Source organism: Malurus melanocephalus, unplaced genomic scaffold (genome assembly GCF_030028575.1).
Source record: "Malurus melanocephalus ecotype Western Australia unplaced genomic scaffold, MMel_1.1 scaffold_5, whole genome shotgun sequence".
Classification (NCBI taxonomy): Eukaryota; Metazoa; Chordata; class Aves; order Passeriformes; family Maluridae; genus Malurus; species Malurus melanocephalus.
Window position 1 is genome coordinate 4,467,737 of NW_026623237.1, and position 18,549 is coordinate 4,486,285.

General features: G+C 35.3%; 1 protein-coding gene across 1 annotated transcript in view; it reads right to left on the reverse strand.

Moving 5' to 3' along the window:
• BTBD9 (BTB domain containing 9) overlaps window positions 1–18,549 on the reverse strand; it is a 112,307-nt gene that overhangs the window by 27,097 nt on the left and 66,661 nt on the right. Inside the window, exons 8-10 of the mRNA XM_057370929.1 lie at window positions 18,157–18,266; window positions 10,094–10,283; window positions 2,704–2,811 (exon numbers count right to left, since the gene is read on the reverse strand). Coding sequence (XP_057226912.1) covers window positions 2,704–2,811; window positions 10,094–10,283; window positions 18,157–18,266 — 408 coding nt within the window. The remainder of the gene's footprint in view (window positions 1–2,703; window positions 2,812–10,093; window positions 10,284–18,156; window positions 18,267–18,549) is intronic.

The following is an 18,549-nucleotide window of genomic DNA, read 5'->3' on the forward strand; positions in this document are numbered from 1 at the left end:
CCACCTCCGTTTTACCAGCATCTGTTAATTTTGGTTTAAATCCAACTCTATCTTCTCTGTTTGTTGTTCCTGTTCAAATTATATAAAGTGAAAATAAGTTGTTTGCTTTCATGACAACCCCCACCCCCAGGGTTTCAATTTGAGCTTTTTTTTTCTTTTAATTACAGAAAGTAACCCAAAAAGTTAGTTCTTCACATATTCCTGGCAGTGACTYGTTCAAATTTTCCCTCTTCATTAAGAAGTCTCTATCACCATATTGAAAGCTTAGCCAACAATTTTAAGAGAGGGCCTTCACTCAGGACATGAGCCAGTGAATGATGATGTCTCTTCCATTCTATATTCAACTGTTTTTAAGCCCTAAGAGTATGGCTTTTTTAGATCATATTGTGTTTAATTATTTTTCAGTAAAAAAACTAAGCGTTCTAGTACTGTATYTAATTACAGACTCTATGTAATTGCAATGCTCCATATTTTACAGACCAATCTGAACATTTGCAGCATTTGGCAGTAACATATTATGTATTTATTTAACATATTTACTGGAGAAAAAAAAAATGATATTATAGATATTATTAAATATATTTATTTTTATATGATACACATACTTAGTTATCAAACGGCCATTACAATTCAAATAATTTTTGAGCTGAAATAACTTCAGCATTTCTGCAAATCATACCTGAATACAAAACGAAACATATGTAGTTTTCTTTGACTAAAGAAAAAAAAAGTCTATTTTTCTTCATAAAGGGCAAGAGATACAAACTGAACATGAAAAAGTGYTAYCAAATGCCAATAAATCACCGGATATTTGATGGCCAGTGAACTCTGGAAGCTTCATGACCAGGGCTTTGTATGTGTTTAAAGCACATAGTTACAGACATTGCTAGAGACACTTTATTCTGTAGACTTCAAGATTAAAGAGTGGCATTGTGCCAGCTGACTGCACATCTGTCAGAGCAAGARTTTATGCAAAATGCAATTGTCTAATTGACATGAAAATGGTTCCAGCAGTCCCAGCTTTGAGAACTTCCAGAGTACCTATGTTTTGAATCATGATTACCCAAAGAAGGCAGCTATCTTTACTTCAGGGATGTACTTCTATTTGCCCAAGGCTAAGGCTTTGAAAATAATAAAAAAGAAAAAATAGCATTGTTGGAATATAGTGAGAAAGTATTTGAACTGGGCAATCAATCAGCRATTTCACCTGCACTGTGCATACATAAGCAAGTGCTCCTTTTGACTGTTACAGGCTTTTAATATCAAAATGTAAAAGGAAAAAGTGCACAAAGATTCTTGAGTGTCTCTTTCTCTCCCTTTTGTGATTTCAGCCTTTTAGTACTCCCACTGCTGGAGGCAGACAAAAAGATGAGTTTTATCTATTATGCTGAGATGTCTTTGAGAACGAGTAAAGATTTAATCATGCTCCAGACCTGCGGGCAGAACCCAGGTTTGCTGCTCATCAATATCCTGCCCTTTACAGGCACTGAAAGGACGTGTCAAGTTCTCCTTCACCAACAYGTCTGGAGTGCATTGTAAAGCATTTGAGTAGCACTGTTTGTTAGGAGATGAAATATAAACCTTAGAAAAATGTGTGTCAGCAGTGCTGCTACAAGAGACAGAATAACTCTCTCACTTCATGTGACAAACTGAAAATTCAGAACCCCTCTGAATTTATAAAATCAATTTTGTTTTGGTTAGCACAAATACAAGATGGGTTAGTGCTAACCCCATATARGCTAATGACTTCAATTCTGTCTAAAGAAAAAAAGCATATCTTACAGAAAACTGACTCAGGGAAAAGGAAAGATGTAAGACTTTGTAATTGTGAGCTTCCCTGGGGCTTAGTCAGGATATCATATCCCATCAACATTTACTGAATGCTGTGCATACCTGGCTTCTGGATACCTAATATATAAAYTTGCACTGTCTATTCAGTCCCATGACCAGTATCTAGGTCATTCTTTGCTGGGAATTACAACCATCATCACATGATTTAAGAAGGTTATCAACACTAAATTATTCTTCCATACTYAAGGAATGGGTTTCATCAGCAGAAACTGCAGTAAAGCCAATGGAGAATATACACGTGGAGATTATTCATGCCTGATATAAGTATTCAAATGAAATTGAAACAGTTTTTCTCTCTTCTTTATCTGTTTAAGGASCGCATTTTTTCTCAGGAAGTGTCCTTTTCAAAAGCAGAGTGGTTGGTGCAYACATCAGGTACTCTACTTTTGAAAAGAGACAAGGTCAAGCTTTGGAAAATGTTTGGTCCTTGCCTTCATTTTCCCCACACCCTTCAGATGTCACACATTATATTTATGTGCTTTGATGAGAGAGAAATACATCTGATTATGTATGCTCCCTTCCCTCTCCTTCCACATTTCTTAAGGCAGGGTGGTTTGACATCAGGAGTCACCATAAACATGTGAACTCCAGAAAATCATTGTTTATCTGCTAGCAAACACAAAGCCAAGGGTATGGYAGCAGACTTTCTACAAATGAACAATTCAACTAATTGTCTGAAGATCCAGTACCGATCCTAAGAAATTGATTTTGGTTTGAAAGTCTTGCATTGATTTACAGGTTATGCAATGATCATTCTTTTCACAGTAACCTAAGTACACAATAAAAAACCCCCTAAAACCCCCAGTTTCCAGTTCTTAATTTGTGCCAACAAGTGGAAAAAACCAAACTCACTTGCAGGAAATTTTTGTGCGATCCACCACCATGGTCCACTGCTGCTGATTCGTTGAAACTTCAATGTAGTAGCTGTAGCTTCGATCATCACAGTCCCAMAGCAGCAACCTAAGTATGAAGAAGGTGTAGAGTAGTAAGTTCAATTAATATGAAAACAAGCTTCTTAAGTTTTCCAGTCCTTGATTTTCTCCACTTAATCCTTTCCAAATGCAACTGTTTATTTTGGAATGTACCTTTAACACTCAACAAAGACTTTACTGTTTTTCCTATCTCAAACTACAGCGTCTCTATTCCTATTATCCTAAGACCAGTAACAGACTTACAGGCTTATAATAACCAGCTTATGAACATTATCTATTACATTCATCCGATTACTTTTAATTTATTTGGCAWGTGGCACTGTCTTCTCTAAACATGAAACGAAGATCTGTTTCAAAAGGTCAGTTTAGGAGTGGACAGAAAAAAATAAATGGGTGATTAAAAGGATTATGCTCCCTTCTTAATTGTATTTTTTGGTTTTGGTAAATATATAAGAAATATATTTTAAAAAAAGAAAGGAAGAAAGCGGGAATTCCCAGTTGTGGTTCATTAGAAGAAAACAAGGAAGAAATCCATTAAACAAATTGCTAAAAAGGCAGAAGAAAAAGGAAGATAATAGAGGTCTGACAAACATGCATTCCTTCAGGAAGGGCACTAAGTGATATTGAGTAGTCTTTGATTTCCATACTTGTCTTATAGTGAGGAAGACCTAAAGCATCAGGGATGCTATTTAGCTGAAGTATCAAAACCYGTATGTGGCAAATGTATCTGCTTTACTTCTGTTTTTATTGGCATTATCTCCCTGTTGTAAGAGATATTTGGCCCAGAACTTGACCCAGTACTCAGGGTTCAACCTCCCAATGCCAAGTACAGAGGGAAACTACCTAGTTCAGCCCTTTCTATTCAGCTTTTGAAATCCCTGCATTCTTAGTAGAATTGGGTCTAATGGACAAGCAGATTCAAAATAAATTCCCTAGATGCTGAATCTAGCACGTTAATATTATCAGAAACAATATGCTGCCAAAAATAGTAAGAAGCCAAAATAAAATACTTTCAACAAGTCTGCTAGCACATATTAATACCATCTATTCGCAAATTCAAAAATTCAGAGTTGACTTAGTAAAAATAAAGAGCTGACCGTGGCATTATGACAGACATCAAAAAATCCCACTCCCCAAAACTACCCAACTTTAACCCCTCTGCTTCATCAGATTATGCCTATTTTGCTTTTCTACAGCTCAAAGGTCTCCACAGACACTGAATAAGTGCATTTTCTTAAAAAAAGAAGTTTACTGATTACAGTCATGTGTTTGGTAACTACTACTAATCAACAGATCCTGAATTAACATAGATATTTAAACCAAGTTTTCTAAATGAAAAGATGAAAAATCAAAAACATTCATAAACTTGTTTTCTTTCAAAAATGTTATTAAAATGTAGCTAATTATGCTTTTCAGTAGAATCCTTTTTATCATGGGGACTCAGAGCTGGTTCCTTGATCCATCTTTTCAAAGCTATGATCAAGAGTTTGAATATCAGAAGCACACTGGTGACTGTAATTTCAACCAACAATACTGTAATTAAAACACAGCTGGCTTGGTTTTAAAGCAAAAGGCTAAAAGGACATATGTGTTCCTTTCAAAAATATATAATTGCTCTCTCCCAAAACAACATAATCTCGTTAAATAGGTTTTAAAAATCATATGGTTTAGAATTATCACAAACCAAACAATGAGTGAATTAAAGTTGACAGCATGCTAAATGTAGATTTTTGTTTCTTTGATGTTTCTGAAGGAAAATAGCAAGTTATTTCTTCTCCAGCAGCTTTTTTAAAGAGAGACTTAGGAAGGAGATTGACAATGGAATTTATTTGGTATTTGCTCTGCTTGAMATGCTTTTCTGGATAAGCAGTGAAAAACTTTCAGACAACAACTTGAATATTCACCAGTGCACACTAAGCACAAAGGCCACTTTTTATACCAGGCACAACAATCTTTGCAACAATTACAGGCAAATTACCATGCTAAACTTCTTTTACGGCAAAGTTATGTTTTGCTAAGATGAATATTAAATGACAGGAAGGAGAATATTCCATTTAAAAAGTCAGAACTGTACCCATTGGAAATACATCTGTTTATAGCAAAATTGCCCATGTTCTTAACGACTTGCCATATTGAAATAAAAGCTAAATTAGCTCATTAGTGTATCTTGCCCTCAGGACTGAGAAGGAAAAAAATCAAGTGGAGATTTATCCAGCTCACATCCTGCAACAGTGTGAGATTTAAACATATTTCTTCCTTGGGTATCTAGAGTCTAAGCCTGTGAATCATTTAATATGACATCACTATTTACATCACATGTYCACAATGCCTCACTTTATACAAGAAAAGCTTTTCAAATATGAATAAAGATCCACATTACAAGCATAGGAAAATTACTATATTGGCTACCTATGACAAAAAAGATAGTTGCTGCAGTTCCTTTTTAAACAGYATGTCCCTAAATGTCATGCATTGCCCTGTGATTGAATGCTCTGCATTTCTAAAAACATTTTGTGCTGTCTCTGCGTGCTTTTTATTTTTAGATTTCTGTAAAAACGATTTTCACTGTTTAGCTCAGACTGCTGTATAACTACATCTACTCAAGGTGTTAGCAGAATACCAAACAATATTAGTCCTGCCCCTGACAGATGACACCTGCTTCCTGAGTACTGTAAGTCAGTACAGAGAACACACAGATAAACTTGACAGTACTGTGTTGATAAACCACTTGCATACTTGTAGAAATCCAAAACACAGAAATTAAAACATGAGGTAGCAACACATCTTGAAAGAGGAAGGAAAACAAAGAAAACTCAAAACCACATGGAAGGAGACTTTTTTATACAATTATTGCAGCATTTTTGCCTCTGGTTGTCTATAAACCCCTTCAGTTTTCTGCAGATGTTTATGTTTAAGTAACTACCCTAAGAACAGTCTTTCTTCCTACAAAGGAGAAAGAAAGCAAGCAAGCAGTCTTTCTTCCTACAAAGATTCTACAAGGGAGACAAAATTTCAGCATACTTTCTAAGTGCTCCTATGACCATTCCTTCTGAGACATGATTTTACTCTCAAGTCAGGCAAGCACAGAAAATGAGCAGTATAGAAAGAAAAACTTCATAAGCAGAAATGGGATGGAAAATTATGAACCATAAGAGATGTATATGATAAGGGTATAAGCAAACAGAGAACACATTCAACTTCATTGACATTGTTTTTTAATTTAAGAATTATTCTGCATWTCAAAAGCTAGCATGTTCATACTAGCACTAAAGTCTTCAGAAAGATTAAAGTCGTTATAAGTAATTAATGTACTTTGCTAAAGACAAAAAGTATTTCTATTTATGCTAACATGAAAATCACTATGGTATAGAATTTCATCTCCACCACATACACTATAATAAATCCTCCCCCCCCCCTTTTTTTTTTTTTTTTTAATTTACAGGAAAAACCAGCCACATACTGTAGCATAATAGTATTACATTTCTATTCTAGATAAATGCAGAGAGAGTTATACAGAAAGCTACTGTGATGTGGCAGCTGCAGCAATATTCAAGTTCTAGCCACTTAAAAATTAAATTATGTTTACTAAGTTACACACACCAGTTGCTGTCTTTCTGTTCCTAATTAACTACTATGGTTTTTCTATCATTGATATGGGCCTTTTCAGAGAAGAAAAGCGGAAGCTTATTTTGTCTAGACAGGCAACTATGTGGAAAAACACCTAAACTAACATTTTCTCTGTTAACTSTTCCAAGTATCTTGTAAGCTATTCTGAACACTAATAAAAGGATAAACCTCCTATTTATTTTTAAATTTCATAATTTAAAAGACAATCTTTAGTAACAATTATTAAAAAAAATCATAGAATCATAGAATAATTTTGGTTGAAAGGGACAGGTTGAAATCTTGTTTTTAATGTCTTGTCTATYAGAAAAATAATACTGAGCACTGATTGTCATTACAATTCTTTCAGAATTTCTGAGTAAATTTGATGTGGAAGTCAACAGCACCAAATTTATATATTATACATGAAAAAGTTTTAATCAATATTAACAAGATTTAAACATGGTTTCCCATTGAATTTTCAAGTCAAACTGAACAGATGTCACTAGCTGCCTGGGTGCCTTCTCAGAAATGCAGGCTAGAAACACACCGAGTAGCAACAGGAACTGAGCCAGCAAAACAATGGAGAAAGATCATTGTTCTTCACTTGACACTTGTTAGATCATACCTGGCATACTGAATCCCTTTTTAGATCCAAATATAACATTGATGCCTCTGAGCAATCGCAGCAGAGGACCATCAAAATGCTCATGAGGTTGAAGCACACACACTGTACAAGAAACGAGGCAAATTGGCTTCTTTAGCCTAAGAAAGCTTGGGGTTGGGTTCCTCCTCAACAGCACTTGTCAATACCTGAGGGCAGGTTATCACAGGCTACCCAGAGAAGTTGKGGAATTTCCTTCCTTGGAAATTTTCAAGACCTGAGTGCATTAAAGCCTTGATTAGGATGGCTGTTTTCCATAGCTGACCCTCCTTTGAGAAACAGGCAGAGGCTAGATGTCTTATTCCTCAAGTCCCTTCCAATCTGAAGGGTGCTAAGATTTTTAGACACTGGGATGACTTTGGCAGAAAGCATGAATACAATATATACTCCTGAAACATTGAACTCCTAGCATTTCTAAGGCATATYTGAGCACCAATAGTTCTTCTGGTTTTTTCCTACTCAGAATTTAGTTGCCATGGTAACACATTATGTCTTGAAGGCTCTCTCCAGTGGTATTCCAATTTCTGTAGACTAAAAGCAGCTACTACTTTTTTTTTTCAAACGTTTGTATATTTATCCTCTCTGAAACAAATTCATTCAACAGCACATTTGTGTTTCTGAACTAAAAAGATAACGTATTTTAATTCCTAATTATTCATTTGAAATCCAAACCTGTGGGTATAATGACTCAGTTTCTGAGGGTAGCGAAACTCATGTCATTCAGTCATGGTGTATTGCCAGCCTAAAGCAAATGCTCCTAGAATTCTTTTCTATTAGGTGGGAGCATGAGATCAAGGGAGTTTTCAAACAAGCAAACAGCAGGAAAACAAGCAGTGAATACAGTTCCATCAGTTGTGGCAGACAATTCTGTTAACGAAAAAATTCTCTTGCTTTCATTAAGATTAAATACTAACACTTTGTGCTCTCATCTGTTTACATATAATTTGATTTCTGAATCTACCAAATGTAGATTTCCTGATGCTAAAGAGACCACTGTGATCATCTTTATCACTGCACCATACAGAACATATTCCAGACCCATGCCAAAGCTGTAGATGTCACGTAGTGAAACTTCACTTCYCCACTCCAAGGGGCACTTTCCCCCTGGCTGCCTATGACCTGCARTAGACATGGCTGCAACTCAAAGGACTTGTTCTTCTATGCAGTACACAGAAAGGAAAAAATGACATAGTGATAGCATTTCTGTCCCTAGGCAATACAGGTAGTCTCCTCTGTCAGAAGATACCTCAGATGATGATGTTCATTATCATTGCTTTTATAAAGTAAGCTATTAATCTTGTTTGTGCTATACATGCAGGAAAACTGACAAAGAAAGATGAGATTCATGAACCTGTAGCTGTACCATGCAATACCACATAAATCACTAAATGCCTATTAGTTTAAAATTATGTAATGTTTGGGTTATTTTTTTTTTTAATTTGCCCTACACACTTGCTGATTTTACAATTATTATTTCAGGGCAACCAGAAGTTTAAATCACCTAACACACTACTTAACAAAGAGACTATTAAAACTCTTCTGCATATGAATAAACAGTAGCAGAAAATTTACTATAGGAAAGTCAGGTTTCTTCCCTCACCGGAAAAGATGGTACAAATCTTCAATTAAAGGATAACAGAAAACAGTAAGATAGRAAAACAGAGACTATGAACTGACAAACTATGCATTTTAGGTGGTATATTCTTCTCTTAATCTTTCATATGGCCAAARCTGTAACTGATACTAAAGTTTAAAGTGTCATGAAAAGGATGGAATTGCATTTTCATTTATCTGTTTAAAGAAATTTGAGTACTGCTTGGTTTTCTACTTGAGATGTAATATTTAACAGACTATTAAAAACAACAAACTCAAATGAGTGTGGAAAGCTGCCAACCATGCTTACTCGTTTCACACAGTGAGAACAATGCTGGAYTTGCATTATGCACAACAGACAAAACGCTGCTTTTGTTGGGTTACAGATTTGCCTGGATGTCTGATTTCAAACTCTATCTTCAAAGTTTTACAACCATCATAACAATGCCACAGGCCAAAACCAAAACCACACAAAACAGAAATTGGCAGTTATAAAAGAGCTTTCAAGTCTCACTTGGCTTATCAGTTTGAAGAGGCAACTCTAACAGGGAGATGACACTGAGCTCCTTGAAATATGTATCTATGTACATGGTCTCTGTTGCAAGCCAGTACTCACCTGGGATTTCAGCCTTTGATCACTGGTGCTCTGAACTTCAGAAATCTCTCTTTATTTCACTGTCACAGAGCATACAAATGAAGTCCCTGACTACACAGTCTAAATTCATAAAGACCATGATGCCATTAAGACAAAGTTTGTATGCCTGATTTGATGAAACAAAAACCCCAAAGTCAGAGAATCTGAAGTTGGCAACAATATTTTTGTCTTCATCTGTGAAAAATTCCACTCCCCTATCCATTTCCTATGTCTCTACATCAGCCAAAACTTTGATCTTCACATATATACAGACATTCACAGTAGAAACAGTCCAGTGAACTTCAATTCAAACCTAAACACATTCGTTAATCGAGCACTGTAAAGCAGTAGTCAGGCTGCTGTACCTCTATTACACCCTCCATGTTTAAGTAAGAACTAGCACCAATTGTATAGTGAAAAGGAAGCTTGGCTGACTTGAGAAGACGATTTTCTTCAATAAAGTAGCTTTCAGAATGAAGTGGATAAGAGTAACTGCATCTACTTAACCATAAGTGAGACTTCAATTAAATCCTATTTTAAAATAAGTATATAACTTTAATCTTATAATTTGACTGTTACTATTATTATGCTTCTGAAAAGCAGTATTTTCTGGAATTGCACTGCTGTATCTCAACATATAATTCCCACATTTAATTTCTAACATGCCTATTATACTGAAGTAAGAAGCCAAATGACAACTACTAAACTAGCCCCCTAATTAACGTCATTTCCAAATGTCATATATTCTAAAGAAAATAACTGCTCAGCGAAAGTTTCACTGGGGACTCTAATTTAGAGAAAAATGAATCCTCTTACCGTATTGATCCAATCATGTAGGGCTGTGCCAGCTGTACTACAATAGCCCCGCTCCCAAGCTGGTGGCATGTGTATCCAGAATCCCAATCGTAGTTTTTTGTGTCTCCATTCAATAAGGCATTGCGACTGCGACTTACACCCTCAATCACACTGGCACAGTCTGCAATTGTTGCAACATTTTCAGTGGGAACTGTGAATTAAAACCAGAAAGATGATAGACAATACATCAGAAAACAGTTCAGATACCAATGGTCTTTATTTCTGGAGTAGTATTAGTGAACAAAAAATATGTTCAACAGAAGGAAATTTAACTCACATAACATGAACTATGAACAAGTGGTACAGATAATTTTTATAGCATTGATTCTAGAATAGCTTGGTAAATTAACAGATAGATTTCAATACTGATGATACAAAAGAACTCTTTTAATAAAATTGGGAAAACGTATCTTGGCCAGCAAAACTTCAAAAATTTTGAAACAATTTCTTCCTGTTTTCCTGATGAAACCTGCCTCTACTACAACAYTTGAAAATGGCTGAAACATAGCTATGAGAAATTTCAGAGCTAACTGTATGAGTCTTCAACATGCAAAAAAAAAAAGAGATTATCTTCCATGAAGAGCTAGGATTCTGTGATTTCAGTGTGCTACTGGTGTCAGGAGCATAATCTTAAGAAAGCCATTAACCAACACCATAAAAACACAGGTGAAAAAACAGCAAGCTCATTGCCAAGTAATAATCTAGAGTAGTGGAAAAGCAACCACTTCTCAAAAATCTTCTATGCTATCAAATGCACTATCATCTCTGTCTGTTCATAAAAAATTACTAAACTCCCCACATTATTATTCTAGAATCTCCCAATTCCCCTATTACTGAAAAGAGACACTCAACAATTCCCAGATTCTTATGGGGTGCAGGTGTTAGACATTAGAAGTATTTCACTGGGAACAATCTGAATAAAGCAAAAGCTAACAATGCAAATGAACAGTACTGGCACTGAATTAAAGTTTGCCTTGACTTCCTTTTCTTCTGCTCCTCCCCATGAGTAAGAAASTTGTCTGTGTATTCATTTTATATAGGCTTTAAAGCATCTTCTACATAGACCAGTTTTTTTTAACTAGGAAGAGGGAGCTATTGAAATTTTGCTAAAAAAGAAAATGAGTAGAAGATGGTGTCAAAATCAATGCTTATGCTGAGGCTCCATGGCATATTCCAGACACACTCTGAGCTAAATGATTAATTGAATGCAGTGCAGCTCAGTTCATGCAATATTTTGCCTGCATGCCCTCTGAGCATCATTCTGCTCCTTCTCACATTTAGATTTCTGCACTAATCCATGACCTCCTAAGAAGATCCACTCCCACTCTCCTATCGATTTCCTGATTAGTCAAACTCCTTAAAAACTGTCTTGGTGTGTTTTTAATATAATTCTGTGGTTTTCCCTAAAATAGCTAATTAGAAAGTGACTCTTACTAATTGAAATGTGCAGAATGTGCCATACTGTTCCTTTTCTCTAGGGGGTCTGCCACTCCCTATTTTGAATGTTCATTATCATCTTTTATATCCGCTTGATAAATTTATTAAAAATACCATCTGGTGGGGACTCTGTTCTGAGCTGTATTTTAAAATCTTTTGGTTGTCTTCCTTTTTTCCCATTAGAGTTTCTGCTTCAATTCAGGTCACTTATTTACAAATACATACAGTCTTGTTTCTATTTTTGTTTCTTTTTTTTTTTTTTTTTTTTTTTTTAATCCACCAGCTATGCAGCTCTTACAAATATTGTCAGAGAAAAGATTATCAATATCAAAATTGGGTTTTTTTTCCCACTGTTCATATAGCAGTTTTGGGATGAAAAGTCTGATTTGCTTTTATGGAACAGAAAAGATGTATGTTAGCAAAGCACACACATTCTGTAAGCACACACAAGGAGAAGATGATTGAGGTTACAGGACAGCAGCATCAAACATTTATTAAAACTTACTTTCTTGTCCCTTTGTCTTATGCTGCAGCTCAGAGTGATGAAGAACTAGGAGTATATTTAATTCTAGGAATAGTATTTCTATAAAGGATTGCAATTTTCAAGGCATGGCCTAAGGGTCATCTATACTGGCTATATTTAAAGATAAGACAGATGTGTTATTCAACTGTCCTTAGAGATCATCCAAAATAAAAATGTACCAGAAGTATGTTGTAGCCTCAGTCATATTTATTTATCATTCCTTATGCTTTTCTCTTTTGCTTTTCCTTTTTAGCATACTTGATTTTTCTTAAGAATTTTCTTTTCCCCTGAAGCACTCTGAAAAAAAAAAATTAATGCTGCCACTGCTGACTGGCTTCCAGATCTGGGTGTAGAATACTTCCTTTCATCTCTCATTCTGAACAGGTCAGCTTTTGCTTTCGGTACATCCACATGACTTCACTACAATGTGGGTGGGTGGGATAGTAACAGAAAATCCTCAAATAACTTTTTGCAAAACAGGAAGGAACTGAACAAAGTGGGTTTCTATAGCGGCTCATGGAAGCAGCCATTAATGAGCCTTAAATAAATTATGAAAACAAACATGCAGGGAGACAGCAGATCTACTAAACAGTCTTATTTTACAGGAAAGTAGCAATTTAAAGCATTATGGACTGGAATACACTTATACTGCACTCTAGGCAATAGTCAAAGCCTCTCTACTTAAGTGTCATCATTGTAACAAAACTGTTCATTTTACTGAATTCTCTTAAAACCATCACTCTGAAGAAATGATAAACTATAAATTACACGATTTCTTTGTGKTTTTTTTTGTTTCAGTTAATATGAAGAAGCGATTTTCCTCTCATGATTACATCTGTTAAATGTTCAGCTTCCAATTGCTTAATTTTTAATTATAAAATTGCATTCCTTCTCTAATTAAGCATCTCATAAGCTGACAAAAGTTTCCTCACTGGATGGCTGGAAAATAGAAAGCTGAGACTAAAGAAATAAAGAATTAGGAATGCAAGTATTATTTCAGAGTTTGATCATATTGTATTAAAGAATTAAAAGGGTATTGAGCATTTTTCTTTCATTATTTTCCACATGCCAAAAGATTTGTTAAGTCTAATATTCATTGAATATATTAATTAGCCCATATTTATTTGCTACATGAYAGAAAAACTATGAAGTCTATAGACTTTTCAGTTAATTAAAAGTATAGTTGCATGTCCTATCTTTCATTCCATATACTCTTTCTTATTTTCTTGAGTTGAAACTTGCTGATGAAATTGCTATATWTGAGTCTTCAATTAAGAAATCAAGAGCTCAAAAAATTCCAACTTCAAACAAATATCAACAGATTTCCACCTGTATCAGTGAAAAGCTTTCTGCAAGCCATGTTTAGCAGGACAATAAAACCCCATGAATACGTGGTTTTGCCCAACTGTCAGAAATTGGATTAGAGAACCTTCAGTAAAGGCTGATTTTTCACTTGATACCTGCTACAGCTCATGCTTTCTAATCCAATAAATTAGAACAAAACCATTCAAGTCACTAGAACTGGCCATACTTTTCGTTGCCAGCTAGCTGGCTSCTACAGGGCTCTTTCATTAAACATTGTGCCTGCAGAAGGCTTTCAGAAATATCAGTTGTTTTAGCAAGTGTGCACCTCACCTTGCAGCACTGCAAACAGACAGAAAAGGATAAAAAAAAGATGGAACTGGAACCATATGGACAAATCATTGTTGAAAGCAATCATGTGGCTGTCCTTTCTTGTAGAAGGAAGGGGAAAAAATCCCTGCAGTATTTACTGTCTTTAATTTTTCATAATTTCCCAAAGCTATGCTTGCAGCAGAGCTGACTTACACTGCCAGGTAAGCCTGCATCATTTTGGGAGAATGCAAACCTTTTCAAAGGAGAAGAAACAAAATATGATAGCTTTGTGTGGAGTCAACATTAAACYAGACAAAAAATAACACCTCTCACTGCCTCCTTGGGGAGAGACAAAACAATCTTTTATAAAGYTGAACCACATACTAGGAAACTGATATAACTGGTTTCTCCCTGTTAACACATTTAGTTTTKKTTWWTTTTTTTCTTTTTAATAACTGYCAGAGTAAWACACAAGTGAATGTTTATTTATTTGTATCATTTTCTCAGTTTTAAAACWAGTTCTCCTAAGGCATTGAACAGCCCACAAATGAAGCTTCACAATGATTTCTAAGTACTGAATARCATTCCCCAGAGGGTGACCAAGGACATTCCACTGTTTTACATCCATCTTCTGCTCTTCAGTCATTATTCACTGTTCTTTCTTTTGTCTATAGTGTAAAAGTCACAAGACAGTCTCATAGACTGAGATACTACTTCGTGTAAAAGCCATCCACATTGYACTCCCAATGACYTTCACCAGGCTCAAAATCAGACAGYGGGGTGGTCAAGCCCACACAGTCCTTGACTGACCCTCAGCACTGAGTAGCAATTAAAGGACTAAGTGAGGTTACTAATTTTTTTTCTATTTGAGGTAGAAAAGAGGACTTTTTTCCTCTATTAAGGTTGGAAAAAACCCCTCAGAAACCTAAGAAGATGCCTTGCATAGGAACAGTCCTTTAACTGCTGTTGTAGCTTCTTTCCACTGAGCAGATTAGAAGGTTTTATAATCCATCACATGACACCAGGTACTGCTCCCAAAGGAGTAYGTCTCTTGCTTGTCTTTTGTTTTGAATTCTAGATTAACTATTAGTGGTTAAAGTCCATTCAAAATTTCTGAAGCAGAAGTTCATTAAAAGCAAGCACGATGAACGTGGGATTAAGGAATATTCACATCCTTGTTAAATGAAAGAGTTATGTTGATATTGTGAATTTTATATGTAAAACTGTTAACTTACACATTTAGAGATACTATCATGCCAAAAAGAAAATTACATCTCAACCCTAACATCTGCGTTAAGGAATAATTTGATATGATTAAATTTATTTCTGTCACCTCATTTCACACGACAACAAAGTGTAAACCAGCATTTAAACACCAGACAATGCTACTAGAACATTTTCTGCTAATTTTGCTTCCAAACTACTGTGCAGTTACCATTGGGTTTTATCAGCATTGTATTCGGTATTGTATAAAGTAACTCTATTAATAATCTTCCACATTAACTTTTAAATGTAGTATGCCGTTAGTAATTTTTCATTAAAACCTTGTAYGCAAAAATGCAACAACATAAAATTGTTGTTACCATGAAACAACACTTCATTTTTGTTTACCAGCCTTCTAATCTTCACTGTCCACTGAATCATTACATAGATACTATGTATCAGTAGCAATATATATGATAAATTACATTCTTTGCACAYACAGCTTTCTGATCAAGTTGAATATCTTTCACAAAAAAAAAAAAATATTACTCATAAATATCCACACAAGACCCCTTACCAAATACTTCAGAGGCCTCATTTCTTTGGAATGATTTTTCAAATGACAAAGTCTTTGCATATTCCCTTCAGTGTTGTCTTAGAAGAAGGGGTCACAAAACCTTTCTGAAAGGACCCTATGGCCTTCAACCGCTGACCAATACTTCTCATTAATAAAACAGGGTATAGAAACAGCAGCTATGTTTGTCCTAAAGTAATTTAATACTATATTTAATATCATATGGGWCAAGCAATGGACCCAATGAACTGCYTTTTGAGGGTTTTAAGRTGCAARTTKCTAYACTTGGTTRAGCTTAAAAGCAAYGTACTTRGATTACTGCACTTCCATATACTTYGTTTATTTTTCCTAACTGATTTCASTTCACTTTACYCTATCTGATCACTGCAGAAACAAACATTACAAATCCTCACCAAAGGAGTAAAATAGATCTGTGCCAACCTATTGGCACTCATACAGAATTTTTACAGAAGTGGATCTTGGACATTCTGCTTGATCATGGGAGCCAGACAATATGGTACCTTATGGTAACCATCAGAGGTATGAAAAAAATCCACTAAATGGATATAAGGTCACTTTGCTGGATCAAAGTTGTTGAGAATATTTTTGAGTGGGCAATACTGATGGCCAACTATTCTGCTGGAGCAGTCAGAGATGCTCCTCAAGTAGTCTGGCCAAATCTGGACTGTCCTCAAGTAGTCCCCAAATTTTTCCATTTGTATCTTTCTCACCATAAACCCTGTAGSRTCATGTATAGAAGTGCTGGTGCTTCATTTAAAGTTGGAAGACTGTCCACATCCCACTTTTCTACTTGCTAAATTCTTACTTTTCATTTTCTATTGAATTGACTTACATCCCTTAAATATAAAAAGCTGTGGAGACCTACAGGCCTCTCTTTCTATAATGTGATCAATTCAAACAACTTACACAAAACTTACACAGTTTGGTTGACCCACACTGAATAACAGYATCGTTGCTCTCAATTAGCAATCACCATTAACACCAACAGACATTTGCTATTATGCTGTCTCAATCCTATTCACCTGTAAGTTCCTATAACCACAAAAACATTCTCACAGAGAATTTTTAATAAAGCCATACGAAGTCTCCATCCCCTAGATTACCTTTGAAATTCAAGAAATGTTAAAACAGATCAAATAGTTTGTCTCATCAAAATGATCACTCAACCAGAAAAACCAATGGAGTTTATGAAAGACGAGTCAATTACAGTATAAGTTCACTTCCACAAATATGCATGAATTCACTACCTTGCCTAGCATTACAACCAAAAATCTTTCTGGTAACACTCCAAAAAAAATTTGAGTCCCAAATTACTCACTTACTGAATAAGTTTGATCATCTAAAATCAAATACATACAAATATTTGTACACTCTCACWCTGATTTTGTATAAGGTTTTTAAAAATTCATAGCTGGCAGTGCTAACTTTGAAATATAGCTGAAAGGTTTTATGCAATTTGAGATACTTTGTTTCTCTGCTAACTAGCTTACTGAAGAGAGATGTTTTAACACAGCTCTTCTTTACTGCTTATTCTATTTTCTAGTCACTAGCAATTGCAATGCTATTTGTACACTACCTAAAACAAAGGGAAGGCTTTTGATTTGCCTTTGTATAATTCATGGCGAACAGGCTGAAGGAATTKGGTCTTGGTTTTTCAGAGCCAAATATTACAGTTTTCTCAAAAAAAAAAAGTGAGTATGACTTACTAAAAATCTTCCTTCTCATCCTATTTTGAAAACTGTTTTCCCTTCCATCTGTCATGGGTACACATTTAAAATTTAAATATATGCTGAAAACCAGCATGAACTCTGAGAACTCTGCCGAAATTCTCGATTTTGTGTCGTAAGTAATAAACTGTGGGAAATCCCACCTAGACAACTACTAAAAGGCACAGAAGCCTCTCCAATGAACTTCATGATCTAACTTTGTGAGTTTACATGGAAGAAAAGCACASAAATCACCCCTTTTGAACTATTAAAAAAAATTTACATTAAATCTTGCTGTAGCACATTTTATCATTCAGTAGCRTTGGTCTGCTGGGGATTTCTACCTTAAGTAACATAAAGGTACTCAAATCAGTATTATCTAAGCTGCCCAGAGCTAACACAGCTCCAGCGGCATGGTGTTCTGAGAATAACAGCAGCATAGCCAATACAATGTTCTGCCACAGCTAAGCATGTTTACGACTCTTTGGAGGGAAATCAACACATGAGAGTTTACTTTCTGCAGTTGTAACTAGGCTGTATAAGAGTCCCTAAATGTCCAAATCCATCATCACTACAATAAATAGCACTGCTTAGTCCATTCCTGTAAAAGAATTCAGACTAACCTACTGGGAAGCATGAGCAACCATACTGTGACATGCAAAGAAAAATCACATTGGTAGCACTGACTACCAGTGGCTTTGACAGCAGCGGTTGATTTGAATTTCTGCATTCCTGCAGCATCATTAACTAATTCACAGAACTGGAATTTCAGAGAAGTTRTAAGGACTAGTCAACTAATTCTATAATTACAACACTGTTTAACTCAATTTAGAGATTTCTGAGTAGAAACAGAAGTAGAGTTCGAATTAGAGAGCACTGATGGCCAGCTTTAAAAGACAAGTGYTTGCAACAGTTAATGAAAAAGGAAAGTAGTTTTATTTCTTACCTATCAGACCTTTTTCAAGAGTAAAGGATTTGTTTGTGAACATGCATTCAAATGCCACAATATGGAAAACTTTGTTCACTGTGTTGTGGGTCCCAACAATTCGAATATACCTATATGGAAAAAAAAGGGTAAATAGCACAAGTTAAACATGACAAACTTCTGTGCACTTAAATGTAATTGATTTAGACTATAATGCGCAGACCAATAAGAACTGAGTAATTGTTTAAAGAAAGAAAAAGGAGTAAAAGTGAATATAAATTTCACAGCAGGTTTGCATCTAGTTAGGATGGCTTCAATGCAATTTAAGAAGGAAGAAAACACAAACCTTTAAAGAGATGTGTAATCTGTTAAAAATGTTTCTGGATTAATTTACCACAAAAAAAAAAAAAAAAA